The 20,342-nt window shown below is 30.5% G+C and overlaps 1 protein-coding gene across 1 annotated transcript in view; it reads left to right on the forward strand.

Annotated features, from left to right (window-relative positions):
- Positions 1–18,797: 18,797 nt before the first annotated feature.
- Positions 18,798–20,342, forward strand: part of LOC139902299 (uncharacterized) — a 45,689-nt gene continuing 44,144 nt past the window's right edge. The window contains exons 1-6 of the mRNA XM_071884939.1: positions 18,798–18,953; positions 19,041–19,311; positions 19,466–19,562; positions 19,653–19,783; positions 20,008–20,066; positions 20,199–20,285. Coding sequence (XP_071741040.1) covers positions 18,798–18,953; positions 19,041–19,311; positions 19,466–19,562; positions 19,653–19,783; positions 20,008–20,066; positions 20,199–20,285 — 801 coding nt within the window. The remainder of the gene's footprint in view (positions 18,954–19,040; positions 19,312–19,465; positions 19,563–19,652; positions 19,784–20,007; positions 20,067–20,198; positions 20,286–20,342) is intronic.

Genomic DNA, 20,342 nt, shown 5'->3' on the forward strand with positions numbered 1-20,342 from the left:
GAAGTAGCGCTAGGGACGATGATGAGGTGATGAAAAAGATGAAATAGAAAATCGGGTTAAGTAAATTAAGTCCTTGATATAATCAGAAAAGTTGAGACAAAGGAGTGGTTTTTGAAATGTTATCGGGTTAGCGGGACGTCGCGGGTTCAAACCCGGACTTGGGCATTTTTAAGGGCTACTTCTTTGAGGTAGTTTACTTATTTATCATTATCATTATTATTATTACTAATACTATTATTATTATTGTTATTATTATTGTTATTATTATTATTAACATAAGTATTAGTATTATTATTATTATTATTATTATTATTATTATTATTAGTAAAATCATTATTTTTATAGTTATTATTAATAGTAGTATCATTATTTTTACTATTATAAAGTATTATCATTTCTTATTATTATTTTATTATCATAACAAATAAACATTTCTATAAATGTATATAAGATATAAATATAATCATATATGAAAACATTAATACCTTATAGTATATAATATATAAAAATAAACATATTCAAATTAATAATTAACATAACTTAAAATTTAGTTGCTCGCTTTACAAGTATATGTGTTAATATATATATATATATACTTGATATAGGTTCGTGAATCCGAGGCCAACCCTATACTTGTTCAGTGTCATCATATGTATTTTTACTACAAGATACATTAGGTGAGTTCATTTGCTCCCTTTTACTCTTTACATTTTTGGGACTGAGAATACATGCGCTGTTTTTATAACTGCTTTATTAAATGCTTTTGAAATATATTTTGAACTGCAAATACATGAAATACTTTTATAAATGTTTGACAAGATAGACACAAGCAAAATATTCCTCGAATGAATTATTATGCAGACAGAAGTTCTGCGAAATATTATTGAATTATGTGGACATGATAATTGCCACCATTGAATTATGTGGACATGATAATTGCCACCATTGAATTATGTGGACATGATAATTGCCACCATAGAATTATGTGGACATGATAATTGCCACCAGTTGATGTGAATGTTATATATAGAGAATGATTTTATACACAGGTTATGTGTATGTTATTTTTGTGCACAAGATATGTGTACTGTTACTATGATTTATGAAAATGGTTTCGTACACGAGAAAGATGTACTGTATTTAAAAGATATAGCATGTACATTACAGGTGGGTATAGGATTCGGGCCCATTTGTACCATGCAGCATTTAAATTTTGTGGTCTATCAAAATGATGAATTTTATTGTTTTATGATAAACTTATGAACTCACCAACCTTTTGGTTGACACTTGAAAGCATGTTTATTCTCAGGTATAAAAGAAACATTCCGCTGTGCATTTGTTCATTTTAAAGACAGTATTTGGAGTCGATCATCGCAATGGAACCAGTTGTTGGTGACTTCGTCCAGATGGATTAGGACGGGTCCTTTCAGTTGGTATCAGAGCGGTGGTCTTAGCGAACCGGGTCTTGCATTAGTGTGTCTAACTGATAGTCGTTAGGATGCATTAGTGAGTCTGGACTTCGACCGTGTCTGCATGTCAAAAGTTTTGCTTATCATTAGTGTCGAAAATTATTTGCTTATCATCCTTAAAGACTAGACATATTTTACTACCTCTATTGCATAGACAGTGTATAGATAAATTCATATCTTAGCGTATCTGCTAATTCATATCTTAGCATATCTGTTACTGTAGACTTTGCCTGACAGCTTCCGTAGATTCCTCCACGACTTATGGGATTTTAGTATTATATATGCATATGTAAATTATGTATTGCATGGTACTAATCTACATCTTATAATCTATTTCTTATCGAAAATCCTTCATCTGATCGTACGAGATGAATCCCTCAACTAGTTCGAGTCCCTCAGATTTCGATAACTATTCCGATAGTTATTCCGACAGCTATTCCGACATGGATATTCACCTAAGCTCCGAAAGCGGTGTCACCAGAATGAATCAATCAATCAGCCATCCCTAATTCATCTTATGGGTTCTTAGTCGACTTAATCAATGGAGGCGCGAAGAAGGCGATCCTTTTCACCAACCGAATTTACCTCTTGGCGGAGAACCTGAAGCACTTACCGGTGAACCTGTCCGAAACACCATTTTCTCTCTCATTTCTAGAGTATCTTGTCACGATTATATACTACATCAAATTCTAAACCTTATTCATCCGCTCATTCCGATCGACAATCATCCTGGAGTAATGGAAGAAGTCAACGAGCTTTGCGCCCGAGTTGTAACCTTGGAAAATATGGTACAAAATGTAGCAGCTTCAGCAACATCATCGGCACCAACAGTACCACCAACATCAATACCAGTACCACCAACAACTCAAGTTTCAAAAAAAAACACGCCTCAACATCTCATTATGTACCTCGAGTATAATCATCGTTCTACGTATCGTTCTACATCATTTATCTTCGTTCGACATGATGATTATGTAATCTCTAATGTTTTAGAGATTATATATTCTTGTTCCAACGGTAAATCAAATGAGTTTAATATCATATTGACTCATTAAATCCATGGTTACATCTGAAGAAAATATATGCGTAAGTATATTTTTATAAAGATTGTAATTAAAAATTCTTTCGTACAAACTGTTAATGATGAAAATATTTTAACGGGTAGGTAATACTCGAGGAATATTTAGATTTCACATTAATAAGTTACACTGTACATTCTTCGAATCTGATTCAACAGTCATTTACTATCCTACTTACATCTACAAAGATACGAATCCGTTCACAGCAGAATAACCATTTTCATTCAATTTCATATCTGGATTTTGACCTATCAGAATCCAACAAGTGGCATAATGAAGAAAACATTTGATGGAATAAAATTTGTTAGAAACAAACAAATTAATTATGAGAAATTTTGTTTAGAATCCACGCTAACAAAATCCTAGCTAACTGTTCCTAGCTAACTGATTACATTTTATTTATAGCAATTTATTTATCGCAATTTATATTATCGCAATTTTATTTATCGTCATTTAAATTCTGTTATTTATTTTACGCACTTTAAATATCGGGACACGTATACAAGGTTTTGACATATCATATCGACCCATCTATATATATATTTCGGAACAACCATAGGCACTCTATATGCAGTAATGTTGGGAGTTAGCTATACAGGGTTGAGGTTGATTCCAAAATATATATATATACTTTGAGTTGTGATCGAGTCTGAGACATGTACACAGGTCACGATACGTATTAATTAATTCGAATATTATATATTAAATTATATAAGAATTATTGGACTGTTAAGAGTGGACTATCGACTATGGACCAATAACATTGGACAATTAAAATGAATTAAAATATTGATTATAATATATGAAACTAAACAATTCTTCAAGTTTGCCACTTGATTTCATCTTAAATCTCATTGAATATTGACAATTATAATCTGCGTTCAAACCTTTCATGATCCTTGAAAACACCTCAATCGAGAGGATGAACCAACCGCACTTTATCTATGGAAGAAAAGATTGATACATATAGTTATGCACCTGAAAACACTCAGAACCTGAGTAAACGTTTAACACGCATCTGTGCTAGCTCCTTCGGCATTTCTATTACCGAAAATAACCATGCAATTCCTTTTCAAAGTAGCCAATTATGTCACAGCTTCAGCCAACCAATTTCAACTTTTCATTTGAATAAACCTTATTATAACTTTGATATATAAGTTTACCTTTCGTCATCGTTACTGGGGAACTGTTTATATTCCACCACATTAGAAGTAAACTTGCCAGCAACTCCATTGATCTTTGACTTTCCGAAAAATCTTTATACTCATTGAAACTCTATCATATACTCATTCAACATCTTATAACGAGAATTGCCATTCTAATTACCGAGAATTTGCAATCAGTATTTTGAAATCTCGCAGCATGTCTACATCAACAGATATATGAATACATATAACATTTATATCTTAGAATTATGATCTTTTATTCTGAAATTCTGGAAAGCACCCAGTCTACGAATCAATACTCCAAATTTTGAGGAAGCTGAATGAAGCAGCAGAAACCGTAGACAACCGTAAATGACCTTAACCGTCGAAAGTTTGATGATAAAGAATGGAGTATTGGAAACACTCAATAGAAAATTTAGTACCAAAAAGCGGATTATGCGAAACTATGAAGGAAGCCGTGGACAAATCACAAAGAATAAGTTTGACTTCAAAGAATCCAAATGATTCAATGCCTGCTGAAGTCTTTAGCGAATATCTTGCTCCTTACTCTAAACCCTTGCAGACAATAATTTCCATCATCCTCTGATCTTAGATATTCAAAGATATTATCGTATCTTTCATTACAAATATCCTCCATATTTCTGAAGATATTTTTATAACTATTCTTATCTGAAATCAATAATCTCTTCATGCTATCGGTGTTACATCATATAGAAACTGTTAGTTTCCATATTCTGTAAACTTTCGAGCTTAAAATATGAATGTTTTTGAAGTAGTGTTGGGAACTGATGCATGAGTTAGTATAATATAATGACACTTGATCAACGTGATTATATTACAGTAAGTCATGTTGAGTTTCTATTGGGACATGATGATTCACATATCATAACGTCATCATGTGCCATGTTACGTAACTCTTTCATTCTGCTTAACTTCTGAACATATCAAGAAAGTATATTCTTGATAGTTCTATTCTTAGTGATTCTGGTAATTTGACAAATCAAATCGTGCTATAACGTTCTTTCTTGTTTAGAACATTAAATTCATTTGAAACTCCATATCTACGAATTCTGGACCATTACCAAAGATGTCCAATCATAAAAAGAAGAAACGAAGGGACAAAGCTCCAAAAGAAATAGAAAATTGGAGTATAAATCGCATCAAAAAGGAGAGAGTATTAACTGTGGATGACAATGATTATAGGAAACAAAAATAGGGACATTGAAATATAAGAGAAAACATAAAGCCCAATGACAACACGAAGATTATAAATCGTGGATATTAATACGAATAGCAATATAAAGACACGGTATAATTAAGAATAGTATCATCCCAAGGTAATAGTAGAAGTAAACAGATTTCTCTGGCGGAAGATTGAAAAGAAGGATGATGGAAATGATAATTAGGAAAAATATCAAGTATTAGAACTGGATTAAGCATTTTCACAATCTTTTGGATGTATGAACTAAGAAAGAAAGTATAGGAATGGTGAGAATAATGGGACGGAAGAGTTTAATTTATAATGGAAATATCAGACAGAGTAATCGAGGCAGATCACCGTATTTAATTATAGAGATCTTAATTTCCTTATTCGTCAAAGAATCAAATCTTATAGATCTCGAAGATTTTTCTTTTAAATCCCTTGAATTCCGGAATTTAATCCAGACAACGTCAGAAGATTAGACACACCTTATTTTTCTAAATTCAACCCTGACGATGTCAAAAGCTAAGACAAATCTTTATCCTTTCATTTCACTATTTTGTGATAGTTTCATTCGTACGCTTCGAATAATCGAATTGTTTTATCTGTATTACTCAATAATGATAAAACTCTAATTATCAACTCACAATTGTCATGAAAACATTTTTATTGTTAGCCATGACCACCTCACTCAAATTTCGGGACGAAATTCCTTTAACGGGTAGGTACTGTGATGACCCGGGAATTTCTGACCAAATTTAAACTTAATCTTATATGATTTCGACACGATAAGCAAAGTCTGTAATGTTGCGTCACAAATATTTTGAACTGTTTCATATATTCGTTTGACTTTCGACCATTCCCGACGATTCACGAACTACTATTTATAAATAGATAACATATATATTTAAATAAATATTTATAATTTGAAATATAATTTAGAATATTATATAATATGATTACTAGGATTTATATTGTAAAACAAATAAAATAAAATACTATTAATGGAAACTATAGAATATATAGAAATATGTATATAAATATTATTTGTAAATATATAAAGTTATATTAAATCTATCTGTTTAAAAATATATAATATATTTGTTTTAGTAATTAACTTTGCTATTGTAAAACTGTTATATATAGAAAGAGAATATAAATGATTTCGAGCTTAATTAGTAAACGTCAGTAATACTCGGTTAACATTTCGTTAACATTCATATAGATTTAATATAAGTCTATGGTGGATTAAAATAAAAGCTAAACTGTAAATCGATTACGAAGATTTTAGATTTATTAAAAGTATTTTTACCTTTTCAAGTTTAAATATTAGTACTCCGTACATATAAATCGGAACAGAAAATAAATAATTTTCGAACCTTTTTGATCAGGTTTCAAACAGTTAATGAGTGAAATAATTAAATACATTTAATCTAAAAATTTGAAATTTTTAGGAACACTTTTATACGTTAACTGTTTAGCATTGGACACGAAATCATATCCGTGAATAAGTGTCGGCAAAGAAATAGTCTAATTACTCCCGTGACTTATTAACTAATTAGAGTCACTATTTGCTTTTCTTCCTTATCTAATTTTATATATATACTTTGTCATACATAAGATATATAGGATATATATCATATACTCTAAAAGCTCGAACACCACCGGTACCATCGACCATAACCGCAGCCACAATCACCTCCTTCCGCCATCATACACCACCGTGAGCCAACCGTCACCACCTTCAATCACCCTATCATCTTTTCTCTCTCTTTCTTGATTTCCTATCGATGAAACCATCCAACACCACATTAAACCGACGTGTTAGAACCACCTTTTCTGTTTCTATTTCGAATTAGCAAACCACCTGCAAAACCATCATTCAACACCATTAGTTGACCAGGTATTATGCTATTTCCCTTAAGAATGCTACTACATGTTTATCGTTTGCAGCCCAACCCACCATTAAACCACCCTATGCCATCTCGATCTAGTATTCTGCTTCTATTTTTGTTAACAAGCACCCAATCATCTCATATCTCTCTCGTAAATTAAAACTCACCAACCTCTTGACAATAAAAGAAAAATCGCTGCAGTAGGAAAAACCCTCACACAACATGACACTATATATTTGAAATTCAATCATCAAATCTCTTTATCAAGTAAAAGATGCTGTAGTGCGTTCCATTAATTTTTTTATGGATGACATTTGGAAGCAATCAAATATGGCGTATTAATAATTAGTCAAGTGGAGAGGTAATACAAATTATGGCCGACGTTTATTTTATATATTAGTGGGTGATCCTTCTTTTTCTTGTGATGGTCCGACAAAGAAAATAAACAACCCATTTGACATGTAGGGATTAAATAATTCTCCTTTGGCCATATTAGTAATCACCGAACCCCACCTACACTTGTATTACGGGTAAAAGGTTTAGCAAATGAATTGGTTTGTTTACTAGTGTATGGCCAACATCTATTTAAAGAAAAGGTGCAATATCTTTTGCAAGTGGAACCAACTTTCATATGATAAACACAAAGGAAAGCATGGGTATTAAGTGTCAACAAAATGTGTTGTTTAATTGATAATGGTAGGGTAAAGTACATAAGGATAGTTGGATTATTTAATTATGCGAACAGTGTTACAAGAAGGAATGGTCGTATGATTATGCAACTTGCCTGTTATTTTTTTTTTTAAAAAAAAACGAATCCTATAAACCTTTGTTGCATGCGGACGTAATGAAACACTGCTGGATCGATCTGTTTGGGCCGTGAACTTGCTTCACAGATTGGGCCGAGGACTTGCGTGGACTACCAGATTTCAGTTGCTATTTGGACTAGTGAACTTGCTTATACGCCAACACAAAAATTTGACAATAAAGATGGTTTGATAATTAGGATATGATGATGAGAGTGGTAGAGATTAATGATGATTCGACGATTGATACAATAATATAGAGATGATGATGTTAGTTGATGATAGTTTAAAGTGATGAAAATGATTTATAAAATATAGATGAGATGATACATGATAGTTAATGGCCACGATGAAACCGTAATGAAATGACTCGATTGGACGATGATATATTGTCCCTGTTTTACAGATGAACCCGACATATTTCCCTGCTTGGTTCGAAATCACACAACTCAAGTTACGGGTTCTTTTTGTTGTTGGGCCGAGTTGTTGTGATTCCAATTTTTACTAATGGGCCGTGTTCAAATCTTTCTTTTAGGCCGAAACCATCACAAGTACTTGTTACAAGATTAAAAAAAAAAAAAAAGGATTAAGGTATATTGATGTTAAAAAGAAGTAGCGCTAGGGACGATGATGAGGTGATGAAAAAGATGAAATAGAAAATCGGGTTAAGTAAATTAAGTCCTTGATATAATCAGAAAAGTTGAGACAAAGGAGTGGTTTTTGAAATGTTATCGGGTTAGCGGGACGTCGCGGGTTCAAACCCGGACTTGGGCATTTTTAAGGGCTACTTCTTTGAGGTAGTTTACTTATTTATCATTATCATTATTATTATTACTAATACTATTATTATTATTGTTATTATTATTGTTATTATTATTATTAACATAAGTATTAGTATTATTATTATTATTATTATTATTATTATTAGTAAAATCATTATTTTTATAGTTATTATTAATAGTAGTATCATTATTTTTACTATTATAAAGTATTATCATTTCTTATTATTATTTTATTATCATAACAAATAAACATTTCTATAAATGTATATAAGATATAAATATAATCATATATGAAAACATTAATACCTTATAGTATATAATATATAAAAATAAACATATTCAAATTAATAATTAACATAACTTAAAATTTAGTTGCTCGCTTTACAAGTATATGTGTTAATATATATATATATATATACTTGATATAGGTTCGTGAATCCGAGGCCAACCCTATACTTGTTCAGTGTCATCATATGTATTTTTACTACAAGATACATTAGGTGAGTTCATTTGCTCCCTTTTACTCTTTACATTTTTGGGACTGAGAATACATGCGCTGTTTTTATAACTGCTTTATTAAATGCTTTTGAAATATATTTTGAACTGCAAATACATGAAATACTTTTATAAATGTTTGACAAGATAGACACAAGCAAAACATTCCTCGAATGAATTATTATGCAGACAGAAGTTCTGCGAAATATTATTGAATTATGTGGACATGATAATTGCCACCATTGAATTATGTGGACATGATAATTGCCACCATTGAATTATGTGGACATGATAATTGCCACCATAGAATTATGTGGACATGATAATTGCCACCAGTTGATGTGAATGTTATATATAGAGAATGATTTTATACACAGGTTATGTGTATGTTATTTTTGTGCACAAGATATGTGTACTGTTACTATGATTTATGAAAATGGTTTCGTACACGAGAAAGATGTACTGTATTTAAAAGATATAGCATGTACATTACAGGTGGGTATAGGATTCGGGCCCATTTGTACCATGCAGCATTTAAATTTTGTGGTCTATCAAAATGATGAATTTTATTGTTTTATGATAAACTTATGAACTCACCAACCTTTTGGTTGACACTTGAAAGCATGTTTATTCTCAGGTATAAAAGAAACATTCCGCTGTGCATTTGTTCATTTTAAAGACAGTATTTGGAGTCGATCATCGCAATGGAACCAGTTGTTGGTGACTTCGTCCAGATGGATTAGGACGGGTCCTTTCAAATGTTATATGTGTACATATAACTGTTGATGTAGAAACGCTGCGAGATTCGAAATACTGATTGCTAATTCTCGGTAATTGATACGACAACTCTCGTTATAGAATGCGGATAAGTATATGATAGGTTTTTTATGAATAAATATAATGATTCTTCGAAGAGACTTAAGTCAATGAGTAATGAAGTTGCTGGTAAGTTTAATGCTAATGTGGTGGAATATAAATGGTTCCCCGGTAACGATGATGAAGGGGGTAATCTTTATAATAGGGTTTATTCGAATGAGAAACTTGAAGTTGATTTGCTGGAGCTATCACAAAATTGGCTAATTTGAAAAGAAATTGCGTTGTTATTTTCGAAAATAACTATGCCAAGGAGGCTAGCACAGATACGTGTTAAACATTTATACAGGTTTCGAGAATTTTTCAGGTGCATAACTATATGCGTAAATCTTTTCTTCCGTAGATAAAGTGCGGTTGATTCATCCTCCCGATTGAGGTGTTTTCAAGAATCACGAAAGGTTTAAACGCAGATTGTAATCGTCAAGATACAAATGAGGTTTAATATGAAAATCAAGTGGAAAACTTGAAGAATTGTTTAGTTTCATATGTTATAATCAATATTTTAATTCATTTTAATTGTCCACTGTTGATAGTCCTCAGTTGATTAGTCCACAGTTAGCTAGGAACAGTTAGCCAGGATTTTGTTAGAGTGGATTCTTAACAAAATTTCTCATAGTTAATTTGTTTGTTTCTAACAAATTTTATTCCGTCAAATGTTTTCTTCATTATGCCACTGGTTGGATTTTGATAGGTTAAAATCCAAATATGAAATTTGAATGGAAATGGTTATTCTGTGGCGAACGGATTCATATATCTGTGGATGTAAGTAGGATAAGAAATGACTGTTGAATCAGATTTGAAGAATGTAGAGTGTAACTTATTAATGTGAAATCTTAAATATCCCTCGGGTATTACCTACCCGTTAAAATATTTTCATCATTAACAGTTTGTACGAAAGAATTTTTTTTTAATCACAATCTTTATGAAAATATATATACATATATATTTTCTTCAGATGTAATCATGATTTAATGAGTCAATATAATATTAGACTCATTTGAGTTTCGGTTTGCGCTAGAATAAGTAATCTCTAAAACTATTAGGAACCACATATTCTTCGCAGAATATTGATGAAGTTATGGATCAATACTTCATCATTAATTATTAGGATCCACATATTCTTCGCAGAATATTAATGAAGTTATGGTTCAATACTTCATCGTTAATTGCTGTTGATACTCCTTGGTATCCATGGTGCGTAGGATGTTGATGTTAGTGGAACAGATTGTGATGTTGAGGTGTGGGATACGGATATTGTTGTTGGTGGTACGGTTGATGCCGGTAATGTTGCTGAAGCTGGTACATTTTGCACCATATTTTTCAAGGCTACAATTCGGGTGCAAAGCTCGTTGACTTATTACTCCGGGATGATTGTCGGTAGGAACGGGCGAGTGAATAAGGTTTTGAATTTGAGATAGTATAAAATCATAGCGAGATATTCGGAAAATGAGGGTGAAAATGGTGTTTCGGATTTGTTCGCCGGTGAGTGCTTCAGGTTTATCACTAAGAGGGAAATTTGGTTGATGGAAAGTATCGCCTTCTTCTCGTCTCCATTGATTGAGTCGACTACAAACTCATCAGATGAATTGGGGATGGCTGATTGATTGATTCATTCTGGTGACGCTGCTTTCGGAGCTGGAGTGGGACTCCATATCGAAATCCGAGGGACTTGAACTAGTGGTGAGTTCCATTGCGTACGATTGGATAAAGGATTTTTTGATATGAAATGATTTTTGGATATCGGATGATATTCTAATTACATAGAATATCTATGTATATAGAACAAAAGATTTCGTAGATTACGGAGGAATTTATGAAATATATCAGGCATAGTTTATGGTAACAGGTACGCTAAGATATGGATTAGCAGATACGCTAAGATATGAATTAGCATATAAGCTAAGATATGAATTTTGTCTATACACTATTCATGCAGTCAATGCAGTAAGATGTGTCTAGACTAAGAATGGTAAGCAAGTAATTTTCGACAAGAAATGATAAGCAAAACTTTTGACATGCAGACCAGGTTCAAGTCCAAACTCATTAATCTAACCTAACAACTACTAGGTCGAAGTCCAGACTTCACTAATGCATCTTAACAACTACTTGTTAGACACACTAATGCAGACCTGGTTCGCTAAGACCACCGCTTTGATACCAACTGAAACACCCCGTCCTAATCCATCCGGAAGAAGTCCATATCGATTATAAACGATTTATAATAGTTGATTACATCGCGAGGTACTTGACCTCGAAATGATACATTTTACAAAATTGCATTCGTTTTTAAAAGACAAACTTTCATTTCATCGAAAGTTGACAGGTATGCATACCATTTCATAATATCCAACTATAAATGACCTAATCCGTCATTTACTTAATAATCTCTAATGAACTTCAATGACTCGAATGCAACGTCTTTTGAAATATGTCATGAATGACTTCAAGTAATATCCTTAAAATGAGCTAATGCACAGCGGAAGATTTCTTTCAAACCTGAGAATAAACATGCTTTCAAGTGTCAACCAAAAGGTTGGTGAGTTCATCAATTTATAGTAATCATTTCATTTTTATCATTTTAATAGACCACAAGATTTTAAATATTATAAAATGTGCAGAAGTCCCATTCCAACTGCACAAAAATATCTTTCATATGAAGAACACCTGGTGAGGATTCAAAATATAATAGTAACCATCTGTGCCGGTCTTTCACCCCACGGCTGAATACATGTGCCTTCAAAATATAGAGCCTCTGTGCCGGTCTTTACACCCCACGGCTGAACACATGTTTATAAAATATAGGACAACCGGTGCCAAAATGTCATAAATAATAAACCATCCACCCGGCTCGGGAGCTCATACGCTCTAACGGAAATCGGGGGCTAATGCGTGTCATAATAATCAACCCCAATCCCAGATAATTCTATCATAGAATGCAGTTAAGGTACTTGTGTCTATTGCGTCAAACATTTATAAATCCGCATGTATTCTCAGTCCCAAAAATGTAAAGAGTAAAAAGGGAATCAAATGAAACTCACCATACTGTATTTTGTAGTAAAAATACATATAACGACAATGAACAAGTGTAGGGTTGACCTCGGATTCACGAACCTATATCATTTGTATATATATTAATACATATACTTGTAATTGAATGAATCTATTTATTGTTATAAGTGATGTAATTGTTATATTTAATAATTTATAAGTTTCCTTATTTATTTATATATTTTCCATTTTATATATCGTAATATTAATGTAGTGGTGTTATGTATAATAAATATATATCTTTTATATGAAGATCATTTGTTTATGAAATTATTATTAATTTTGGTAATACTGAAGTTAATAAAAGTAATGATATTTTATAATAATATTGATAAAAGTGATAATAATAATAATAATGTTATTAGAAATAAGGATATTAATAATTATAATACAAAGTTGTGCTATGGTAATAACAATTATAAAATTTTTAGTAATTCCTAGGAATCATAAATTAGTTAAAATTTTAGCTTAATGATTTTCCTACTAATCTTTATATCCAAGATTTTTATTTTTTATTTTTGTAATAATATTATTAAAACCTTTATATTCCTAATCACGAAAATTATAATCTTTGTGTCAAATTTCTAAACTAATGACTAAAGCTCCTATAACTTTAATTCGTAATCCTAATCGTAACATTAATATTAATAATACCTGTTTTACTAATAATTTGCTATAGTTAATAATATTGATAATAATTAATAATATCATAATACTAATAAGTAATAATAATAATAATAACCATGATGAAAATAATAATATTAGTTACTTTTAAAGATAACATTCTTTATATTAATTAATAATAATAACATTACATTCCTAATAATAATAGCATGATCACTAATAATAATAATGAAGATAATAATAATAATAATAATAATAATAATAATAATAATAATAATAATAATAATAATAATAATAATAATAATAATAATAATAATAATAATAATAATAATAATAATAATAATAATAATAATAATAAAAGTGTTCTACCTTTGAAGCCCTTCTAAAAAAAACTGTCCAGTACGGGACTCGAACCCGCGACCTCTCCTTTGACCCCCAACACCCTTAACCACTCAACTATTTCATACTTTTCTTAAATAACCCTTCACCCATTTATATTTATTATGTTATCAGCCCATCTGTAATCAGTTAAGTCTTGGCCCAATCAATCCAAAAATTCAGCCCAAGATCATTAATTTAAACTCAGTCCATGATGATGAATTTAGGATTCGAAACAAAAAAGCAAAAGTGGACATCAACTAGTTATCTTTATGTTATTTAAATTTCATAATTGCCCATCATTCTTTATTCCTTAATCATCATCACAATTCAACAACTCATCACCATTATTGTATCTGTCATCATCGTTCATCACTGTTATCTTTCTTTCGATTTTCATAATCACTTCATGATTATCATCACGCTCACCATCACAGTTCACATAATCATCATCATCGATATCGGCTGTAATAGAAACAATAGCAGGAACAGGTGTAGATAGTAACTAAGTTGTGGTGGTGACCGATAACAGGAACATCAACTAGAACAGTAGCAGTCGCATCATTTGTTTGACGGTATTAGGTGACGATTGGACAGAAAAACAACAGCGAGGGCTGTTGTTCGAATAAGAAAAAAAAAACATAGAATAATGGCTATTCTAGCGGGTTTATTGGTGGTGTTTACACAGCTACAGCAGCAACAAATATACGATTTAAAGTTAGATACAGAAAATAGTAACATGAGGTTGGTGAGGGTTGATGATAGCAAGGAGAGGAAAGGTGATAATTCTTGGTGCTTGAAGTTTTTTTGGGTGGTGCAAGACATCGATTAGCACAAGATAAACTGCAGCCACCGTAGCAAATGGTGGTGATTTGGATCGAGAATTAAAAGAGAAAAAGTGACCAGTTAATGGGTTTCATTATATGACTTACTAATGATCGGATTCGTAATAGGAAGTAGAAGTTTCATTCGGTGGTTTTGTGATCATAGCGTAGTCGATGGTGGTGAGCAAGAAGGTTGGTCCATCGTAGGTGATGATTGCGGTGAGGCAGAAGTTAGGCGAGAATGATTAATGTTTTGATCTCCATAATTTAGTTAAGTTGATAGTGTTTTGGTGGTAGTTAGGAAACAAAGAGGTTCCCAAATGTTGATTGTCTAACCAAAAATACAACTTAGAATAAGTGGGTCTTGATATCTAATAATGTAAAGTCAATTGGACTCCATAACACTGAATGTGATCGATCATTATAATAATTAAAGGTAGACAAAAAGCATCAATTAGTGTAGGAAAAATAAATAAAGAATGATATCGAATTGTACTGATTTTTGTATTGTTTTGATAAGTTGATCCTGACTTCTAACTGACTGGAGACCAAAACAAAAATTACAGAAGTATGATTGATATGTTAAACCAATTTGATTCTCATTCATATATAAATAATAGTATTAATAAATAATTATATAATTAAAAAAAACTACTGATTATATACTGTATCTGCATAAATATTTTATATATATATATATATATAAATATATATATATAAATATATATATATATATATATATATATATATATATATATATATATATATATATATATATATATATATCTAATTTTTATATTTATGTATATATATTTGTATTTATATATCTATGTGTATATATATCGGTATTTACATATTAATCTTATTAATTAATAAATATAACATTAATAATACTCTTAATAATAAAAATTTATAATAATATATTAGTAGTCATAATAATATTATTATTAATGAACATAAAATTCATAACACTAATATTAAAAGTAATAATACTAGTTATAATAATACTCATATTATTAAACAATAATACTATTAACTTTAATAATTTATATATAATGAATTTGTACCTATAATTTATATATTAATTAATATTATTAACATTGTTAATAAAAAAATGATAATATTATTATAATAACTTTATTTATTCTTGTATTATATAAATGTATTATCACTTATGTAATATATACTATCTTAATATTATAATAATAACTTTTAGTGTATATTTATTATTTCTACATTTTATATATATTACTTAATAATAGAATATTATATATATATATATATAAATATATATATATATATATATATATATATATATATATATATATATATATATATATATATATATATATATATATATATATATATATATATCTACGTATAGCTTCATTTTTAATAATAACTTTTTATCTTGTGAATTATTTTACATAACTAACTTAATTGATTAAGTTGTATTTTATTAATTCCAATTATTACATATACTTATATTTATATTTATATCTACATATGTATTTACATATTTATTTACAAATAGTTGTTCGTGAATCGTCGAGGATGGTCGAAGTTTAACTGAATTCATGAAAACAGTTCAAAGCTTTCTAAGACTCAATATTACTGACTTTGCTTATCATGTCGGAAACATATAAAGATTAAATTTAAATTTGGTCGGAAATTTCTGGGTCATCACATCGACTAGGATAAAAAAAAGGGGAAGAAACTTTGATCTTTAAAACCCTAGATACAATTAAGAGATTTATTAGTGGTTAATTAAGGAAACAAAATAACTATATATACATATACATATATATCGACACATATACATATATACTTGTAAAAAATAAATTTTTATATACATATATACACGACATTATATATGTATACATACTAAAACCTTAAATCCTAATTTAACTTATACTACTTTAATTAAAACCCTAGTTTTATTAAAAACCTAATAAATTATTAAACCCTAATTCATTAAACCTAACCCTAATTATTTAATACCACTTTAATTATTAAACCCTAATCATTACCTAATTATTATTACATTGAATAAAACCCTAATTTACTAAACCCTAATTTATGAAACCCTAGGACATTAATTACTAAACCCTAGTTAATTAATTACTACTTTAAATAGCTAACTCTAATTAATGAAACCCTAATACTACTTATACTATTAATTAACATGTATACACTATTACTATTACTAGCACCTATAACCTACTACTTATATTATAACACTTAAGAACGTTTTGGGATATGTATTAGAGATGTATAGATCTTCGAACTTTCTTGACGAATGGTTCTACGAGACTCTAGGCAGAGGGTTTAGACTTCAAATTTAAAGGGTCTTATGGCTCAAGCTCCTAGATCTCAAATGGTCATTCGAAGGGAAAGGGGTGATTGGAAGCTAATCTAATACGACAAGTATCCTAAAATGGAAAACACTCTTTAAGTAGAAACTTTCTAAATATAGAAACTTACTAGGAATAGGAACTTAGTGAAACAAACTATACATAAACACGTACTTAAACTCAAACATGGGCAAAACACTTAACTACTCTTAAATGTCATAGGTTGACTTTCCTGCTCACTCGTTCAACTCTCTATTCCGAGGAATAACTCTCTCTCTACTTACTAAGGTGAATTCATAGCCCCTCTTTACTACTAGCAAACTTACTTACTTTACTTGGGGTGAGACACATGCTGTTTTTACTTTTTACACTTTAGACACAAGTACCAAACTGTTAAACTATGCTATACCCGGCTATGTCCGACTAAGTCCCTACAGTGATATTTTTAATTGCTGCTGCATGCTTAATTATTGGGGGTAGGCCTATCGGGAGTAACGTCCCCGATACATTTGACTCAGTCTTTGTATTACTTGATAATGAAATTAAAACCGACAAGGACAGACACAACTTGTCATGGGGCAAACTTGAACGTTTAGTCTAAATATCACGCTTTGGCATAACTTTAGATCCTGCGGGAGATCAACCTTACAAACTAAATCTTGTGTTCTAAAACAACGGTCAAACTTTTGTTAAACCTATGAACTTCACTCAACCTTTTTGGTTGACACTTTAGCATGTTTTGTCTCAGGTGCTGTTTGATTCAAGCTTACTTATCTACTGCTTATGTGATGCTACTTGGACATAGGATCAAGAGATTATCGCGTATTTTACTATTACATTTAAACATTTACTCTATTCTGTTGTAACGACATTTCATTTTCTACTGCGTACTCATTAAAGTTAATTTTCTCATTTAGTATTGTTCTCGTTATTATAATATGTTGGTATATTTTGATATTAAGTCACATTTAGCCCAGGCCCTTACTGGGGGTGTGATAATTGTATACATCTTGATACATTAACTCTAGAATCAGTGTATGTTCTCCAATAAACGATCTTTAGATACACAGGCAGTAGGATAACTAATTTTATTATTTCCATATACAAATGATTTGTAATCAGTATACTTATCATAAAATGGTTAATCTATGAATATAAGATTAATAACTAAAGTTTTTATTATTGCCTCAATTTATTTCAATACATTGAAACATAAGTTATTACGTTAAATACATGGTTAATACTGGTTACATTATGTGAGAAAGTTCAATGACAGTTTTAACATAACTTTAATGTACAGGTAATACGCGAATTTTGACCAAAAATAATTCGATTTTGATAGTATACCATTATAGTATGAAGTTCAATGACGATTTTAAACACCATTAATGTACAGGTAACATTCTAATTTAGTCTAAAAATAACTCGAGTTGATATTATCTGTTACAGCCATTTTATTCAAATTTTCCTTGATTTTTGCCTCAATTGTTTCTAATTGCTTTGAATGTAATTTCATCCATAATTAGAACCGTGTGGATTATATTCTTTTCAACCTTATAAATATGTCCTCCATATTACACAAATCTAACAATAACTAGATTTCATATTTTCTGTTACAGCCAGTTTATTCAAATTTTCCTTGATTTTTGCCTCAATTGTTTCTAATTGCTTTGAATGTAATTTCATCCATAATTAGAACCCGTGTAAATCTCTATGCTTTTCAACCTTATAATATGTCCTCCATATTAAATAATTCCTCACTCACAAATTAAATCAACACTCAATAGCAACAAAAGCAAAACATCAATGGCTAACGTTTCTGCAGTAACCACACTGAACCAATTGACCAAAGAAAGGGATGACTACAAGATTGAAGTGAAGGTACACAATGTGTGGAAGAAGTTCTATTACTCCAATGCATCTGTTCCATCCTCACTTGAAATGGTTTTGATCGACAGAGAGGTTTAGTTGCTTTGTCTACGTAGACATTTTTTAAAGTAACATCTCTAAATTTATGTTACATTTTTGATGATTTGAAATTCATTGTAGGGTAACAAGATTAGGGCTGGGATCGAGAAGGATGGAATTCGTTATTTTCAAGCTACTTTTAAGGAAGGGCGATTCTTATACCTTTCTAGGTTCAGTGTCATCGATAATATAGATGACAAAATCAAGTTTATCACTAATCCCTACAAGATTATGATTTACAAAACTGCTAACGTGCAGAAGGCTCCTGAGTTTGAACTCCAAAATGACATATTTCGAGTGGTTACTTACGATGAAGTCAATGAAAGGCTGTTGGCACCTGATGAAATTTTCGGTTAGTGATTAGTATATATTAATTTCATATAAATGTGTCCATTTATATGGGATTTATGTAAATAACTATATTTTGGTAAATCAGTTTCTGAAATACTCAGATTCGGATATTAAATTGAAAAAAATAATAATATATTTGTCTTATACATCAACAGATGTTACTGGACGGGTGATTAACATAATCAAGTTTAGAACAATAAAAAAAAAGAATGTTGAGAGGATATCTTTGGAATTTGAGCTGCTTAATCATAGGTATCTGAACTTCAAAATAAAACTTTGTTTATTATTTAGAAGTTCAGAAACCTAACATTTTTGTATTTATGTTAACCCCTGATCTTAAAGTGGTGAGCGTATACGATGTGATTTATGGGGAGAACATGCAATAAGATTGCTTGCATTAGCTAAAGAATATCAAGAAGCTAATACTCCAATCATAGCACTTATCCATAATTGCAAGCTCAAGAATTGGGATGGTAACCTTTTTCTTATATTAATAGGAAGTTTAATAATTAAACAAAGTTCAGAGTACTATTAAAGCTTAACCCAAATTTATGTTATTGATCAGAGGATCCATAGGTCAACAACATATTCTTTGGAACAAAGGTGTATCTCAATGAACCACCGTCTCATATCAACCTTCATAATGAACTGTAAGTAGTATTTCAAACAAATTTTGTATGTATTCATAATCTTGTAGGGATTAGTGATAAACTAGATTTTGTCATCTATATTATCGATGACACTGAACCTAGAAAGGTATTCATAATTATGGTTTAAGATTTATAATATTTGGATAAAATATTAAAACACATATCCATCATTATTTTAATCAGGTTTCATAACAACCCCAACCATGCTGAGCTTAGTCAAATTCTGACTATTTCAAAGGATTTTAAAGAGGATGTGTCTGATCTGCTCAGTAAGTTTACGGATGCTAAGCCAGTTTGTGTTGCTGACATTGTCAAGTTACCAAAGGTATAAGAGTAAATTATACCTTCCATTACCAATTCGTCTATATGAAGGTTCTTGCTT

This window comes from Rutidosis leptorrhynchoides, chromosome 3 (assembly GCF_046630445.1).
Source record: "Rutidosis leptorrhynchoides isolate AG116_Rl617_1_P2 chromosome 3, CSIRO_AGI_Rlap_v1, whole genome shotgun sequence".
In the NCBI taxonomy this organism is placed as follows: Eukaryota; Viridiplantae; Streptophyta; class Magnoliopsida; order Asterales; family Asteraceae; genus Rutidosis; species Rutidosis leptorrhynchoides.